General features: G+C 35.3%; 1 protein-coding gene across 1 annotated transcript; it reads left to right on the top strand.

Annotated features, from left to right (window-relative positions):
- The first annotated feature begins 118 nt into the window (after positions 1-118).
- Positions 119-17,433, top strand: LOC148309000 (uncharacterized). The gene is made up of 10 exons (XM_088260748.1): positions 119-337; positions 2,659-2,879; positions 4,032-4,181; positions 4,360-4,451; positions 4,539-5,597; positions 9,139-9,410; positions 10,281-10,412; positions 10,956-11,043; positions 12,179-12,274; positions 16,682-17,433. Exons 1-10 carry the CDS (start codon positions 188-190, stop codon positions 16,792-16,794), a joined length of 2,373 nt encoding a protein of 790 aa, XP_088116874.1. The 5' UTR covers positions 119-187; the 3' UTR covers positions 16,795-17,433.
- The last annotated feature ends 1,623 nt before the right edge of the window (positions 17,434-19,056 follow it).

Raw genomic sequence — 19,056 nt, 5'->3', positions numbered from 1 at the left:
ACAAAGTGTAAAAATAATTTATACTCCTTTTCAGTGAATATGGTCAGTTACAATATACTCAAGGGGGGGAAAAACTCCCCGTTCCACGAATTGACCACCCTCAATAAGTAAGTACGGTCCTTCAGCTAAAATACCGTATTCTTTTATGGCAACTAAATCAAAGTTGTCAAATGCATTTTAAACAAACATGGAGACCTCGTCGGATGAAGAGTGCGAGACAATAATAAGAAACGGGTTTAAAAAGAAAAAGATTAACCCAAAAGTTATGCCGTATATAAACCAATTAACGAAACACGTAGCCTGTCAAAATGTCGCCCTGAAGATTTTAAATCGCGAGGTACGTTAAAAAAACAATTAGGTATCTGTTATTGTTTTGTATTACTGATTCCTGTTTAACATTTTGCAAAATTATGATTGATTAGCTTAATTGGCTTTTGTGAAATTTTAACGTATTTGTTGTTTTGGCGTATGTCCCTCGGTGTTCATATTTTCATTTTTAGTTTATCATATAGAGGCAGAGACATCCGTAATATGAAATTGCACATTTTTCACTAGAAAAAAAGAGACTGGTCAGACTATAGTGTAATATACACTTTAATGCTGTATGTTGTATGATTATCCATAGTTATGTTTTATGTAAATAATTAATTGTTCTGTTAAGTAAGGAAGCTTCCCCTCAAATTATAATATTTGTAGAACCTCCCTTATCCTGACTTATTAGATGTTCCGGATAATCGAGAGAAGGAATAATAACATCTCTTTTTACCTTCCCTTTTCAACCTTTATTCCCTACTTGCATACAAACCTTTGTTATAGAGGCTTCATGGGTTTTTCCTTGTTATGAAACGCATAATCAAATAGGGTTCTACTGCCTTTGAAAATGATGGGGCAAAGATGTGGCCATCGAAAATTTGTCAAAAATATTATGTTATCTTCCTTTTCCAACCTTTATTTCTTACATGCATACAAAACTTTGTTATAGAGGCTTTGATGGGTGATTTTTTGTCATAAAAGGTATAATTAAATACGGTTTTACTGACTTTGAAAATGATGGGACAAAGATGGCTACCATCGAAAATTTTTCATAAATATTTATCGTATCCTCCTTTTCCAACCTTTATAACTTGCCCACAAACATTATTATAGAGGGTTCATGGGTTATTCTTTGTTATGTGAAAGGTATATAATTAAATATGGTTCTGCTGCCATTGAAAATGTTTATTTTTAAAAGGAATAACCCGCAAAGCCTCTACTTTTAGAGGCTTGTTTGCAGGAAGGATAGGGAAGGTAAATGTGAAAAACATATCGCTCACTCCTTTCAAGAACGTCATAAATCAAAAAACTTGATTTTTCTGGAGAACGTTTTTAAAGTTTAAAAATAAAATACAAATATTAAAAATAAATATCAAGCCACTTATTGAACTTTTTACTGTGCAACAGATCTTTTCAGGTTAAACCTGAAGGTTTTTTCTCCATTTGAAAAATAACTAGTTTATTTAAAAATATAATTAAACAATACATTTTCTTCAAAATGCAAAAACAACACTTTCTGCCCTGTAGCGGGTAAATATTGAGTTAAAAATATGCCTCTTTAGCTGGGATATAGTACATTTTCTGGGCATCCTGAAAACATGCACAACTGAAAATTGACGATTTTTGATTTATGTCGTTCTTGAAAGGAGTGAGCGATATGTCAAACACCCAGACCAATTGAAAATAAATCTTTCTTAAATTTATTTTGCAATTGGCGGGAATGGAACCCGCAACGCCAGTTTCGCAGTCGTACGTCTACCCAACTAGCCAACGTCGCTAGCGGCGAGCGCTCCGACTATGGATGGAGCGCTCGGCTTGCTGTACTCACTATACGAATGCTCTCATCGTAACATTAAATAAAAACTATATTGGCCCAGCCGTTAAAACAAGTTTGGCTCAAAAAAAATTTTCATTCCTTGCTCCAAAAATATTTAATTTGCTGCCCGAAACCATTAAGATTTCCAGGAGTGATCAGGTCTTTAAGAACAGTGTCCGTCGATGGTTACTTAACATTGGAAAGGACAAGGTAGAAAGTGAATTAATTAAAGTCCAGGTGTAATTATCACATTGAAAAACCTTAAACTATAAATTATTTTTGTATCTCCTGTATGTTTATGATCTAATCATTAAAAAAATATTATTAAAAAATTTAAAAAAATAAAAATATAAATTTTGTATTACCATGTTAGTATTCGGCTCAACACAGGCCATGCCTAAAGAGCCGTAATACGTATAATAAATGTATATATGAAATGAATATGTATATTAAATGTATCTATGTATTATGAAAATAAATAAATAAATAAAACATGTACATTACGACAAAATGGCTCCGGTCAGTCCCCACCGTACAGTCCCATACGGTGCTTGAAAATGATGCGGAATGCATCGAAACACGTGTTACAATAGATGCTTACAAATAGTGGTATTTATTAAGTAAAACTTTTACACATTAAAAATGAAAAAGTAACAATTACGCAGTAGTCACACCTCTATTGTTTAAAAAAATGTATCTAGTACACTGACCAGTTTCTAGGGAGCTAAAAATTGCCTAGTGAAATATTTAAGTTTTGTTACCCAAATTGATTGTACTTTTTTGTTTTTAATTTTGTTGTTGTTCCACAGACGCTCGGTTCGTTTTCGGGAAAGTCTGAAAATGCCCCGAAAAGGGTTTTTGAGAAGATTCCCCCCCGCCTCAGGTTTTGCCTGATGGACATGGTTCCTCCCAACTTCCTCAACAGTCACATCTTCATGGGCTTCTCCCAGTGCGGCCAGTTCCTGCTGAGTTTCACTTATCACGTGAGCGCCACATCGGGAAGAGACTTCCGGGAAGGATATAGTTTTAGGTAAATCATTGATATGTTTTTGAGCTATGAAAAGAAATTTTACAGGAGAGAGAAAAAATTATTGGTTGAAAATTTAAAACAAATGATTCTTTTAAAAAGAAGTGCCAATAAAAAACAAGTTAAGTAACTCAACTGCTTTATTTATTTAGAATTTAAACAGCATTATATAATTTTTTTTAATAAAAAGGAATATCCTTGTTAGGCTTGTCTGCAGGTACGACAGTTAGGAAAGGGAAGGTATATGTGAAAAATACATTACAAACACCCAGACTAATTAAAAATGAATATTTCTTGAATTCATTTTGAAATTGGCGGGAATCAAGTCGCAACGCCAGTTTCGCAGTCGAGCGTCTACCTGACCACGCCATGGCCCCAGTCATAATTAATAATTAAAATTGAAAATATATACGTGAATTTTAATCTAAATTCTTGATGTAGTAAAAAGTTTGATATGTAAAAAAACAAAAGAAAATATAATAAATAATAATAATAAAACCCTTATCCGCCCCCTCATGGTGCATAGGGCACTGTGTCATATAAACGCAGTGTTATCTTGATCATTTACACATGAAGGAAAGGTAATCAGCCCTCCGCTTCAGGTACCAGTCCAGGGTAATATTGAATAAATATTACAGTGAAAAAATTACTTATATTTATTTGACCCCCCCTGGGAATTGAACCCGGGACCTCCAGAACGGTAGCCGAGCGTGTTGACCATTACACTACGGAGGCGGACAAGAAAATATAGATACATAAAAATAATAATTGAAAAATAGCGAGAAATATGTTAATATTAAAGAAATAAACTGTAAAAAATATGTTGGTAAAAAAAATCAAGTGGAATGGGATGTCAAATTTGCAAAATCACTATATCGCAGGATAATGATTCCATATTTTAGAAATAAATCATAAAAAACGGCATGATATTTAAAATTATATATGACAGGTATGTAGTTAGTCCTTAATGCGGCATTCAAGCTTCCTCCTCTAAGTTAATATTAACCTAATGCAAATAGGCTTTGGAATGTCATCTAGCCAAGTTTTCAAGCCAATCCACTGAATTAAAATCCCCTTTTAACTTCCAGTTAAGTGTACCGGCTTCTCAATTGTCTTTGTGAAAAGGCTGCATTATATTTCCTTTATTACTTTCAGATTACACTTTCTATCGTGGGTACCGGGCCAAATGGCCAAGTTGGTCCATTCGGTACCCTTGTTTGATGATGATTGCGTGGATAACCGAGTAGCAGTCTCCATGGGTCAATGGAAGCACAATCCTTCCTTGCTGGTCGTCTACGGCATAGCGTAAGTGCTTGTCCCTACTTCGTATGTAAGCTTTAATTTATAAACTGGTATTTAACATTGTGATCTAATTAAATTATGTATGATGTTTAAATTGTGAACTAACCAATGCTAAAACATGTTTAATTTGAATTCGATTGCTCCTTTTTTATAAAGTAACATTATTTATTTATTTTGTCAGAGAAATATCTACGGAGAACTCGTATCTCAGCGTAATAGGAGTGCCGCAGCTAGGGTGCCGTAAGTGTGCGGCTCTTTCCAGTTCTGCCGAAGGTATTTTTTGGCATAAAATTTTTGCAATAATTGGCTTTACAAAGTTTTCGATAACCATTTAATCGATTTTCTTTTTAAAACTTCTAGTTCTGGATTGCGGAGGGAAAAGATGTATTCAACACAATTTCGCCATTCATACCAAGTTCTACTGCGCTGCGGAATCCGCTATCTGCGAACCCGTCGTACAGCTCGCATATCGCAATCAGATCATCATCTATACGGATTTCATACACATACTAGAAATAGACCTCATTATACCCAACAAACTAATGGACGAAGTGAATCGGGAAGAGGATTCCACCAAGTCTATCCGAGAACAGGGAGCGCGGGCCGAAGTCCTCCCCTTTCTCAGGAGCGGGCAGAATACCGAGCCATCCGCGGCCGACACGGTCGTGCAAAATATCCTCGCCGATTTTTCGGATATCGAGGTGGAGCCCAGCATCACCTGGAGACCTGTCCAGGTGCCCGACGGCCTCGGGCACGAGGTGCGCATCCCGCCCTCCCCGGGCTGCAGCCAGGTGTACGTGGGCGTGGAGGAGTGGGACGCGCCTTCCCCGCGCTCACTGGTGAGCCCCCCGCTGCGCTCCCCACGCCGCCGCCCCGTCGAGAGCCTCTCGGGGTTCAACGACGCCCACCGGATAGCCGACAAGGCTTACGAATTCGTCGAAGAGACTGAGCCCAAGTGCGAGAAGCTGAGCATTTTCAGGAAGAGAAGATTAGCCGACAAGAAATACGAGTTTTCTGAAGACAACACCGAAAATATAGTTCCTTTCAGAGTGTTACGTAGCAATAGAAAGTACTACATCGGCGCTACTAATAGGGCGCCGTCTCGAAGGGCCAAGTCTCCTCCTGCGGAAGGGGCGGTGCTGCGGGTGCGCAACCAACTGGCGCCCCCCGTCCTGCCGCCGCCTTCCCCGCCCGCCAAGCGGGAGGACGTGGAGTACCGAGTGACAGCCATGCAGGAGGACGGCTCCCTCAGGACCGTCGCGGTCCACGACAACTCCTCCAAAACCCTCTCGGACTGTGTGGTCCACCCGCAGGACCCCTACCTCGTGCACTCGGAAAACTCCAAATGTAGCAAACATTTCACCAGGCGGTTTGTGGAAAGCGACGACGATATTACATCCATAATAACGGATTCCGAAGGTAGGTTTTTTTTCTCTATATTGTAAATTCTTTTGCATTTCACTTTAATTTCATTTTAATTACAAGTAGAAAAAAATATAAATACTTAATACAAAAAAAGATCCCACAAAGGCATGGCCCGTGTGTGGGTATACATTATATTTTAGGTTATAATAAAGGGCACTGGCAAGAACACAAAAGATATTATCATAAATAAAATAAGACTAAAAGTGCTAGTCATCATCTTCTAAAGGCAGCGCCTTGTAGTGTCAGCCACTTGTCTCTGTCAGTCGCCATCCTCTTGAGCTGCGAATAGGAGGAGACGTCCATGAGCCGCTTCAAATCCTGGAAGTATGAAGTTCTTGGGCGGCCTCTTGTTCGTTTTCCCAAGATTCTTCCTTCGAAGATGTTGCTAAGAAAGGTGCTATGTCTAATTGAGTGCCCTATTAGCTTGGCCTTCCTCTTCAAAATATGATTTAAAAGCTCTCTTCTTTCTTTTACGTCCTGCAACACCTTTTCGTTGGACTTCCTTACAACCCATGATGTCTTGGTCATCTTCCTCCAAACCCACATCTCAAATGCTTCAAGCCGGTCTTTTTCGTACTTTTGGATGGTCCAGGTTTCACACCCATACAACAAAACACTCCAAACAAAAGCCTTTATGAATCCTTTTCTTACTTCAATTTTTAAATGTTTGTTTGATAGGAGGCTGTACTTTTTCATAAAAGTTTGCTTGGCTAGCGTTATCCTCTTTTTTATGTCTAGGGTACATTTATTGTTATATGTTAGCGTGCTACCCAGATAACAGAATTGATCCAACTGTTGAATTACTCTATTTCCGAGAAGTATTGTTGGATGGAGGTCAGATTGCTCTTTTTCAACGATCATTGATTTTGTTTTGGCGGCATTAATTTTCAAATGGAACTTATCCAGAGCATTAGAGAGAGTGTTTAACATGTGGTTCATGTCACTCTCGTCCTCTGCTATCAGGGCGATGTCATCAGCGAATCTTATACAATGTATTTGTTGACCGTTTATTTTTACTCCATTTGTTTTTTCCTTCAACTCTTCAATGGCCTCCTCTATGAACAAATTGAATAGATAGGGTGACAGCGGACAACCCTGTCTCACACCTTTTCTTATCTTGGCTTCTTTTGAGGAACCATTAATATCTATGAGAGTGGATTGGTCCTTGTACAATTTGAGGATGGTTCTTCTGTCCTTCCAATCAATTCCTCTTTTCTTCATGACTTTAAACAAGAGGTACCAATCCACTCTATCAAAAGCCTTCTCTAAGTCTATAAAGGTCGTGTATGTTATAAGATTCACATCCAGTCGTCTTTCCAGTATCTGTCTCAGTGCCAAAATTGCCTCTCGTGTTCCCACTCCACTTCTAAAACCAAACTGATCCTCTCCAAGCTGTTCCTCCACTTTCTTTTTCAACCTGCCCTTTATAGTGTTCAGGAGCACTTTGGATGCGTGGGATAGAAGTGTTATGGTTCTATAGTTGTTGCAGTCTGCTGCATTTCCCTTTTTAGGTATTGTTATAGACTTACTCTTTACGAAGTCGTTGGGCAATTTTCCCTTTTCGTAGCACTCACTTATGATGTTATATAGTGCTGTCTTCGTCCGTTCGTCTACATTCTTTAAAACCTCAGCAGGTATATCATCTATCCCAGTTGCTTTTCTATCCGTTAAGGCCTTCACTGCAAAATCGAATTCAGCCCTTGTCAAGGGTGGTCCTTTGCAATCGGGATCTACTTCTTCTTCTGGTTCCAAATAAATCCTTTCGTCTTCGATATCATTTCCACAGTACAGATCTTCTAGATATTCCTTCCATCGCTCAGCTACCTTTTCATTTTCAAATAATAGGTTTCCGTTTTTGTCTTTAACAATATTGCTCTTTGTTTTAGGTGTATATTCTAGGCTTTTAACTCTGTTATATGCTTTATCGATATTATTTTTGTGTAATAGGCTTTCGATTTCTTTACAGTTTTCACGTAACCATTCATTTTTTGCATTGCGACATTGGTCTGTAATTTGATTTTTGATCCGTTTGTATTTGACATAATCTTTACTCCTTAGTTTGTTTCTTTCCTTGATTAATTCTAGTATTTGTTGATTCATCCATGGTTTCCTGGGTTCTAGGACGTTTTTCCCAATACTTTCGTCACATGCTGCATTGATGTTTGTTTTCATTGTCTCCCAAGAAGTTGGTTCTATCTCATTATTAATCTTTACTAGAGTTGATTGGAAGTCTTTTACTAATTTTATATCTTTTAATTTTTCCAAACACCAGTGCTTTTTCTTGGCCATGATTATTTTCTTAAATCTAATATTGCATACCGCTTTGACTAGAGTGTGATCACTATCTATTTGATTTCCAGGGTATGAGTGACTAGATCGTATTTGATTTCTATATTTTTTCTTTACTAGAATGTAATCAATTTGATATCTCCTCGTGTCTCCGGGGGCCTTCCACGTGTACCTCCTTCTCTTGGGGACTTCGTACATTGTGTTGGTGACGATCATCTCAGACTGCTTGCAAAATTCTATCATTTTTTCTCCTCTTTCATTCATATTTCCTAAACCAAACTTTCCGATACATTCTTGATCAGTTGTTTGACTTCCGACTGAGGCGTTGAAGTCTCCCATAATAATCACATTTGATTTGTTTTCGGTAAGTCTCAGCAGCTCCTCAAGTTGTTCGTACATGGTGTCAATTTCTTCTTCGTTGCAGCTTGATGTTGGAAAATACACTTGTATGACGTACATGTCTGTGGGCTGGGCTTGTAGCTTTATCATAATGATTCTTTCATTTACGTGAAAAGTGTTAAGGACGCTGTTCTTCCATCCACCTTTCAAAATGATTGCTACACCTTTGCTGCCTCTTTTTTCACATCCACTATGAATTATTCTCAAGTCGTCTTTGACATAATCGCCATTTCCCGCCCATCTTGTTTCAGAGATACCTAGGATATCTAATTTTGCTTGTGTCATTTGTTGTGAGATTTCTTCGATTTTGCTCGGTTGTAGCATGGTTCTAACATTCCAAGTACCAATGTTGAATTTGTTGTCACAAGGGTTTCGCTGGTTGACGACCTGAGAAGCCTTGTTCCTTCTCCTGCCGGATCTTGGGGTCCGAGGTCCATGATCAGTAAGTCTTAAGTTGTTGATCGACATTTATGGCTAACCAGGGTTAGGGAATCCTGAGGATCTTTAATGCAGTGGTATCCCTCTGCAGTTTATAGTTTATATTTATCTATCAACTAAAGTTGTCTGTGTTCTAATGTACAAAGGCAAATATCCATTAAAAACAGTAGTTTTGAGATAAACGAGATTATAGCTTACTTAAAATGATGTTTTCTGCATGTATCAAATTATTACAATTTTGCGGCTATTTGGATATCGAGTATCTCAGTAAAGGAAAGAGATAGAGCAAAATCTACGATTGTATATGAGCCGTATTAAGCCAAACAGCCGCAACTTGAGTTATGGCTAGTTGGCTTTACACATTAGTGTAGACGGTATAGGTGGATGATGGAGGGTTTGCGGGTTGCAGATGACTGCATCTCGGGGTACCACGTGGCGCTGCCGCTGGTGGCACACGGGGCGGGGTACACGGCCCTGCAGCCCGTGTCGCTGGCGGCGTGGGAGCGCCTGCAGACGGCCGTGCCCGTGCTGCAGGCCTCGCAGCGCTCCCTGGACGTGGAGCTGCTCTGCAACGAGGTCTGCCTGCGCCTGTGTCGCCTGCACGACAAGAAGTTCATCTACTGCTTCGACTGGGGCTGTCACGTCATCAACGTCTGCCAGTCCAGCGGATGTATCTGCGGAGTGAGTAATCCTTTTTGTACCTGGATCGGTGCCACGAGCGCATTAACGCACTCTCCATTCCGTGTTCGCCAGGCCGGCCACACAAAATGAGCGCGTAAACGTAAGCACTCTCATTTGAGCTTGCCGCTAGCCAATATCAAATCTAATTGCAATATTTTTCGATGTAAGAAACAGTAAAATATTACAATTTACCGGTTTTATCAAAGTTACAATCATCTTTCGAAAAACTTTCACATTTTTGTTAAAAAAATCACGGCCTACTGGGTACGGCCATATTATGTAATACCTTCTGGCATCGAAAGGGCTAAATGCATTGGAACATTCCAACTAATTGGGCGTGGCCTGTTCGAATTATTGGGGAATTTGGTTATACAGTACATAGTACTTTACACTGCAGTAGTTACGCTGTAGGTACTGCCCTATTCTGCCTAATATAATATTCAACATAGGCTCCGCCTACAAATTTCACGTACATTTGTATGTATCATATCATATTTCAATCTAATATTACAGTACTTAGTAGCAAAATAGGTACAGTACTTTATTAACTTTCCAATTATTTTTTATCAAAATTATGTAAACTATAATAATTTTACATATATGTAATTATAAATGTGCTCTTCAGCCTTTGCCTTTTTAAAATGTTTTCCTACAAATATTTTATTCAAAATGTTGTTTTTGGATTTCAGGGATTCTACTGTATGTAGTTATAAATTATATTCAATTGTTTAAAATGGGCAAAATCTTAATTATGACCTTCACCATGAGCCCCTTTGTTATATTTTAAGTACTCAGCTTTCTTTGACTCGATGCATTTCTCGGGAAACTTCCCTTTCCTACTCTTTTAACGCGGAACAATTTTTGATCCAGGTGTGTGCCATGTGGCTGTGGGTCACGGATGATAACTCGGACGGAGAAGGAGACGGGCCGACTTCGCACTGCCACTCGTGTAAGGATAGTAACTCTCTCTGCATGGTCCATAGGAGACAATACTCGGCAGAGGTGACTATATATTATATTTTTCAAGCATTTACATATCGTGGGTATACTGGCAAAAAACGTTAACTCTAAAATCCCTGTTTGAATAATCCCTGTTATTTAAAGCTTTTAGCCTGAGTAGAATTAATAATTATTCCGCTATTAAACTTAAAGTAAGTTGGGTTGTGGTCCCGTGTGTCGCGGACTCTTGAGTCAGAGTTTCTCGAACCCACTCTACCACAATTTGAAACCTATTTCTAATAATGAGGTGCTTAAGCTCATATAAATAATATAAAATTTTAAGTATTTTTGTAAATAATAAAAACACAAATATGTTTTTATCTTCTTTTTAAAATGAAAAAAAAAGGTTGAATTTACTTTTAAAGCTACATATATAAATAAACACCTTATATGTATTTTGCCCGTTTATAGAACGTTGAAAACTTATAATATGCATATTTTCGAGTTAATACTTTTGGCCAGTACACCCACAATATATGATGATGTTTTTGTTTTATGGCGGATTTATTTATGTGTATTATTCATTATATGAATGTCTGTTTGCAGTGTTTGTTTGTGTGGGATCTGGTTAGTGGACTATATAGGACAGAGCACGCTTCACTGAAGGAAGATCCTACTCTCGATACTATAAGAGGTGTGTATGTTTATAAATCATTGATTAATTTGTATGTATTATTCAACGAAAACAGAATGAGCAGGAAATATTATATTTCAGGGAGCATAGTATGAGATTGTAACATTTTATGATAATGTAAATAAATTATATGTATAGATAAAATAAAATGTATTATTCGAATTTGACAAAACAGTGCAATGAATATGATTGATTTATAAATTAAATATTAAATTCAAGCACTGATTTTTAGAGTCTACTAAATTGTATTTTATTATTAAAAACACTTAAAAATTAAATTTGTGACAGTTGTTTCGCCTTGTTATGGCATTTTTAAACTAACGAATTAAATTTCAAACTAAAGCATTAGTTTGAAAACGCCATAACAATGCGAAAAAATTTAGTAGACTCTAAAAATCAGTGTTTGATTTTAAAATTGAATATGTAAATTAAAATGGAGTTCTATAAATTAAACGCCAAATCTATAAATACATAATATGGTTGATATTACAATTTGTAAAACAGATGATAGTTATATTAGAAATACACAGATTTTATATGCCCGAATGGGAATCTTCAAAACACTCTGGGCACAATGGTTCTTCATTACATCGTTTTAAATGTAACGAGTTATTACCAATATTAATTTTATTATATTAATAATAACTAGTAATTAGTATTAAAAGTATTAATTTTAAATCAAAAACATATTTTTTGAGTCTACTAAGTTGTATTTTATTAACAAAAACACATCAAAAGTTTATATGATCTTCACATTCGTTTGAAAAGGCGAAACAATTGTCACAATATAAATTTTTTATGTGTTTTTGTTAGTAAAATACAACTTAGTAGACTCAAAAAAATATGTGTTTGATTTAAAATTAATATATAAATTAAAATGGAGTTCTACAAATTAAACGCCAAATCAATAAATAATGTAACGAGATTTTCTTTTTACAGCCGATTTTTTGTAAAACTATTTTGAGTAATCAAGCAAGTCTCAAAGTAATTCACCTTAAACAAATTTGTAATATGACTTTTTTTATATTTTCTATACTTTTTTTAACAATTTGGTAGCACTCAGCTATGTTTAAGACCTCATATGAGGGCTTACTGCGGGGAGGGTTAATAAAGACACTATATCATATCCTTTCAGAATGCGGTGGAGACCGGGCGAGACAGATAGCGTTGCAGCTTGCGCCTGTATCAAATTCCTTCAGTCACGATAACAGGCTACTCACTACGCTGACAGGTTTGTCCCTTAACTTGCGCTTTGATGTGTGGTGGGTCACTGGTGACCTTTTTTGAATAATATTTGGTTTCTGCGTAGTAGGCAACGTATACACAGTCCTTCTAATCAAACCTTGACCGTGGTTGACCAACAGATAATAGTTATTCTATCATTGTTTTATTTATTTTTTATTTTTCAAGTTGGCTTATATTATAACCAATATAAACTATTATTTACACTTAATTTACATCATCTTTATAAATATATATATATATTTACATCTCCTTACAGTAAAGAAGTTTTTGTCCGCCTCCGTAGTGTAATAGTCAGCACGCTCGGCTACCGTTCTGGAGGTCCCGGGTTCGATTCCCAAGGGGGGTAAAATAAATATTAGTGATTTTTTCACTCTAATATTTATTCAATATTACCCTGGACTGGTACCTGAAGCGGAGAGCTGATCACCTTTCCTTCATGTGTAAACGATCAAGATAACACTGCGTTTATATGACACAGTGCCCTATGCACCATTGGGGTGCGGATAAGGGTTTTTATTACAGTAAACAAAACATTTTATTTTATTTTAAAATTCTTTCTGTCTCTTTTCATTCTTCATACATTCAGGCATCTCATCATACATTTTCAAACCCTTATACATTAACCGGATCCACGCGGCTCGCATAACCGTTTGTGTTTTTACAAGACATGCCCCATACGCGGCTGACATAAGCGTTTGTGTTTTCACTTTGCTCCAAGTTTCGAACCTCAGTTCAACTTGGAGGGATTTTTTCATGGTGTGGAACTTTGGATAAAATAATATGTCAATCCTCGGCCTTATGACATCTGTTGAAATATCTGACTAATAATTTGTAATATCACAAGGATAAATAAAACAACAGATCCCTGATTTTTCTTGCGGTCGGTAATTAGTCCGCGCCATAATCATGCCCTATATCTGTCTCACTCTCGACGCTACGCATCGCGAGTGGGTAAGAGTGACACACGATGCGTGCTTTGATTTATTTATGTTACGATCTAATTTGTTTATATTACGATATATTTCAAGAATAATGTGACACACGTGTATTATAGAGTACCAAAAAGGCACAATGAATCCCAATGAACGTTTTTGTTTAGGAAAATAAATCGTTTCAAAACTAAATACATGATAAAAGTAATAATTTAAAAAACGGCGAAATACAGCCGCGCACGAGCGTCTCTTAGGAACAAAGTTAACGCGTTTAAAAGGTTAAACAATTTTGCGACTCGGTTTTTTTTTTCAACAATGGCAGTCTTATTTTATCCTTATTTCTAGTAATATGTTCGTGACAACTTTTTATTTTAAACTATTTTATCCTTAAAATATTTTGGTAATTTATCGTTAAAACATTTATGCATAAAGATCAGCATATTAAATTTTAGTCTCTTTTTTATAGATAACCAATTCAGTTCGTCTCTCATTTTTTCTATATTATTTTATCTATTTTTCTCAAGAACTATTCTCATCACTTTATTTCGTGTAATTTCTAATTTATGTAAATTTCCTTCATTTGCTAATAATAATATTGTAGAGCAGTAATGTATATGTGGAAAAATTTAAAGTAATATTTTACTGTAAAATGAGTTTAATCACGTCATTGTTAACTGTATTCTTAAAATAAAATTAAAATAAAATTCATTTGTTAGTGATTAGCTGTACCCGGCTTTGCATTGGTGTAGTTCCACCAGGTAAAATAAGAAAAAAGATAATGCACATTTCTAACATGTTGCTCACTCCTTTCAAGAACGTCATAAATAAAAAATCGTCAATTTTCAGTTGTGCATGTTTTCGGAATGCCCAGAAAATGTACTATATTCCAGCAAAAGAGTCATATTTTTAACTTAATATTTACCCGCTACAGGGTGGAAAGTGTTGTTTTAAAATTTTGAAGAAAAGGTATTGTTTAATTATTTTTTTAAATATACTTGATATTTTTCAAATGGAGAAAAAACCTTCAGGTTTTACTTAAAAAGATGTGTTGCAAAGTAAAAAGTTCAATAAGTGGCTTGATATTTATTTTTAATACATTGTATTATATTTTTAAACTTTAAAAACGTTCTCCTGAAAAATCAAGTTTTTTGATTTATGACGTTCTTGAAAGGAGTGAGCGATATGTGAAGCAATGAAAATATTAAAAATGAAACAATAATGAATTTAAAAAGATTGAAAATGCTAAATAACAGTAGCTGACAAGAATCACGCTGTCATCCATGAGCAATGTTTAGTAATTTGTGTGTTGCTGTTAGGTTCAACAGATTTCAAAATGTTAAAATGTTTTTGCTTGGATATATAAAACCATGCGTTGTGTCAAAATTTCAAAGCAATCGCTGTATAACTTGAAGAGATTTTGAGTAAACTATAATTTACGTAGATTTATTTAATTTTTAAAGATTATCAGTTGAGAGCTTTGACGGTAAGAGCGGACAAATTCATTTTAGGGTAGTACCAACAGTGTTGCCAATCTGGATGGAGTGAAAATACGTATCATTTTTTGACATCTCATCAAAGATGAAGAAGAATATGGAAGTCTGGGCATTTACGGGGCTTACGACCGTCATAGGCTGGTTTAAGTGATCACTTCACACACGTGTAACATTCACCAATTCTACCCATTATTGACAACCACACTACTCAAATTCTTGGAAGTTCTATATATATAAACCAATTTAGAAACCTTGTTCATGAATCACTAGAACTTCACTAGAGACATCTATTGGTGAGATGTAAAGAAACTTTTTACTAAGCAGAAACTCTTATATTAGTATGTGAGATCTGAATCCTGGATTATAATCACACACATGAGAAACGCCAGAAAATACCATTTTCATTTTTATTATTAAGCTTATAATTTGACCAGATAATTTATTTTAAAGATGATTTCATCTTTGATGAGATGTCCAAAAATGATATGAAAATAACTCCTGTAATTGGAGATAATCCAGATTTTGTGAACAAGTATTTGGACACACTCAAAATGTTGAAAATACGTAGATTATTTTTTTTGGTGGGAGTTGTATTTATTATTTACCTTGCTTATTATGTACAAGGCTTATAAAACATTAAGTGGATTTTTGTTTCTTCTAGCTAAAAACATGTTTTATTTTAATCTGTGTTGGGAACTGGAGGGATAATCTAGTGTGGGCCAATCAGGAACTTGTCAGCAATTGCTCATTGCCGGGAAAAAACCACATTGCACTCCTCAGGAGAAGCCGGACTGTTGACTGTCATCAGAAGACCTTCCGTCGCACTAGAAGAGAATTTGGCATTTTGTGTCCTGGCTTGGTTTATGGCACCATTGTCCTTCACTATTTTTAGCATGTATAATACCACCTCTCGAGAGAGTTTCGTATGTACTAACACGGATCCGATGTCGGATAGGTCCTCGCCCAGGCTTCTGCAATGAATAAATAGATGTTGAATGTGCTAGAAAGAGACAGAAATACTTGTTCGGTTTGCCTCTGCAACTGTATGTTATATATCGCTCACTCCTTTCAACAACGTCATATATCAAAAAACTTGATTTTTCAGGAGATCATTTTTAAAGTTTAAAAATATAATCAAATGTATTAAAAATAAATATCCAGCCACTTATTGAACTTTTTACTGTAAAACAGATCTTTTTAGGTAAAACTTGGAGGTTTTTTCTCCATTTAAAAAATAAGTAGTGTATTAAAAAAAATTATTAGACATTACCTTTTCTTCAAAATGCAAAAACAACACTTTCTGCCCTGTAGCGGGTAAATATTAAGTAAAAAATATGCCGCTTTTGCTGGGATATAGTACATTTTGTGGGCATTCCGAAAACATGCTAAACTGAAAATTTACGATTTTTGATAAATGACGTTGTTGAAAGAAGTGAGCGATATGTGAATTTTCTACGTTCTTGGATTTAGCAACTTTTGCGTTGAATTTATCGGTGAATTAAGTAAACATACTTTAACATGTCGCTCACTCCTTTCAAGAACGTCATAAATCAAAAATTGTCAATTTTCAGTTGTGCATGTTTTCGGAATGCCCAAAAAATGTACTATATCCCAGCAAAAGCGGCATATTTTTAACTTAATATCTACCCGCTACAGGGCAGAAAGTGTTGTTTTTGCATTTTGAAGAAAAGGTATTGTTTAATTATTTTTTTAAATATACTAAATATTTTTCAAACGGAGAAAAAACCTTCAGGTTTTACCTAAAAAAATCTGTTGCACAGTAAAAGTTCAATACGTGGCTTGATATTTATTTTTAATATATTGCATTATATTTTTAAACTTTAAAAACGTTCTCCTGAAAAATCAAGTTTTTTGATTTATGACGTTCTTGAAAGGAGTGGGCGATGTATGTATTTAGTTATCGGTTTTGTGTTGCATTTAGTATATAAGGATGTTGGATGTTTTCAGGGCGGTCCCTGAAGCGACTGACAGACCTGGACCACTGCATAGAGATCACCAAGCAACACCCCGACAGTTCAGAGTCGGAGTCCTCTACTACGGAAGACAGTGATTCTGACTGACAGCCATTACCACGCACTCTATTTTTTTCATAAAGAAATACCTTAAGACTTCTTGTATCTTATAAATATTATTATGATTCTGATTCCTGAATTGTATTTAAAAATGTCATCATTTTTAACAGTATCCATCAACCTTACGTGTGCTCAAATTGTCCATAAGCATATTCATTTATATGCGATCAACTAGGGATGATATTAATTTTATTTGGAAAAATATTGTATGTATATATTATGAATACAGTAAAAGTCCATTAATTATAGGTTCTAGAAACGGAATTTTACGACTAAATACGATTTTGAAAGTCAACAGTGCAAAATAACTTATCAAACTGATAAATTGATTTACTTTTAGAACATTAACAGTAAATTTATGTATTAATTTTAAATCAAACACAGATTTTTCGAGTCTACTAAGTTGTATTTTATTAACAAAAACACATAAAAAATTATATTGTGACAATTGTTTCGCCTTGTTAGGGCATTATCAAACAAATGTCATTCGTATTAATACATAAATTAAAATGGAGTTCTACAAATTAAACGCCAAATCAATAAATAAATTAACCATAAAATTCTAATATGAAAATAAGATCCTGCCAATTATGCATAAAAAAGGTTAAATATATCAATACCCAAAAAGAATAATTAAATAATATAATGGATATATTCTTTTGTTGCAATGTTTGCAAATTTAGCCGTCATATATCATTTGCCTAAGGGTGAAGACTGACCGGAGCATTTCGTCGTAACATAACATGTTACGATGCGAGCATTCAGGCAGTCAGTACAGCAAGCCGAGCTGCTCGCCGCTCGTTCCGAATCCTCCATCCGAACTGGGATCCAATTTTAGGTCGGTACCAGGGTTGCCAATATGTGGAAAATTCCCTAAACTGCGGGGAATTTTTTTTTTCTTCATCTGGAGTAAGCTGTAATTTATTAAAATCACAGAACCAAGAACCACGTCTTCGTCGTCCGATATTTTAACTACGAATGCAAAGTTGCAAAGCTTCATACAGATTTTGGGTTATTGATTCTACACAAATGTAATACAGATTTCTAGGCTGTAATTCAGAATTTTTGGTGTGACATATGGCAACACTGAGGCACAAGGTCACAAACGAGCACTGATCGCGGTCAGTCAGTAATGCCGTAACGTCATAACGTAACATGCTAGCCGCGAGCGATGTTACGACGAAATGCTCCGGTCAGTCTTCACCCTAAAGCACATGCCAACCATCTGTCAATTTCATCAAGAGAATATCGTAGTCATACAGGAGAAAGTGACCAACTAACAAAACGGAAAATATTCAGGAGGACCATTTAACTGTTTTTACACTTTTGTCATTAATGCAGTTAGTCATTTTTACCAAGTCAATATACTATATTTACTTCCAAGTTTAAAATCGTTTTGGGATTTTTTCCAGGTCAACATTAAGCTAGTAAGATGTCAAATACAATGTAGTCAATAATCACGTTTTTGTAAAAAATTCACTTGTTCCTTTTCTCCTGGATGAGGACGATATGTAGATGTCTCTCTTGCACTAACAGGGTTTATATTGTTTATTTTAAAATTTTGGGCAGAAATCTAGGTTTTTGATCCATTCTTTGTTTGAATCGACTGTTCAATAACAATAAAAATTGCAGGTGTTGCCATTTGATAATTATGCATTATAGATTATTGAAATAATATAAAAAAACATGCATTATTTTTTTAAATTATGTATTCATAAATTTTGAAAAATCCTATTTAAAATATGGTGAAAATTATAAACTATCATTTTTCAAATTAATGGACTTTTACTCTCAACATGGCATTGGCAGAATGGCAAATTTATTGATCGCCGGAATCTTAGTTCGATTTCAAATTATTCAATACTTAACAGGTGTAAAGTTTTAGAATAAATAAAATCTTGTTTTGCATTCTTCTAGCGGATAATGTAACTAATAAAATAGAAAAAAAATGATTAAAGTATAACTGAATACAAATGTAAAATATAGGTTGTGACGGTTGCATTAATTTGCCCTTTTGTTGATGATATTCAGGTGAACAAATGATACCATATTAATGATATGTAAAAACGATTTGTATAAGAATTGACCCGTATTTGATCAAATAAATACTTTTAGCGGATAGTTAGATTATAATAAAGTATTTCCATATTATGGATGTTTTAAAATATCAACATTTATATCTATGTAATAATAAAATATTATCTTAAATGTGATACATTTATTTTTGACATTGACAATTTTTTTTCGATC

Source organism: Brachycentrus maculatus, unplaced genomic scaffold, assembly GCF_059751285.1.
Source record: "Brachycentrus maculatus isolate JH-2025_06_01 unplaced genomic scaffold, ASM5975128v1 h1tg000142l, whole genome shotgun sequence".
In the NCBI taxonomy this organism is placed as follows: Eukaryota; Metazoa; Arthropoda; class Insecta; order Trichoptera; family Brachycentridae; genus Brachycentrus; species Brachycentrus maculatus.
Note: the sequence above shows the minus strand (reverse complement) of the source record. Positions and strands in the feature narration are given on the sequence as shown.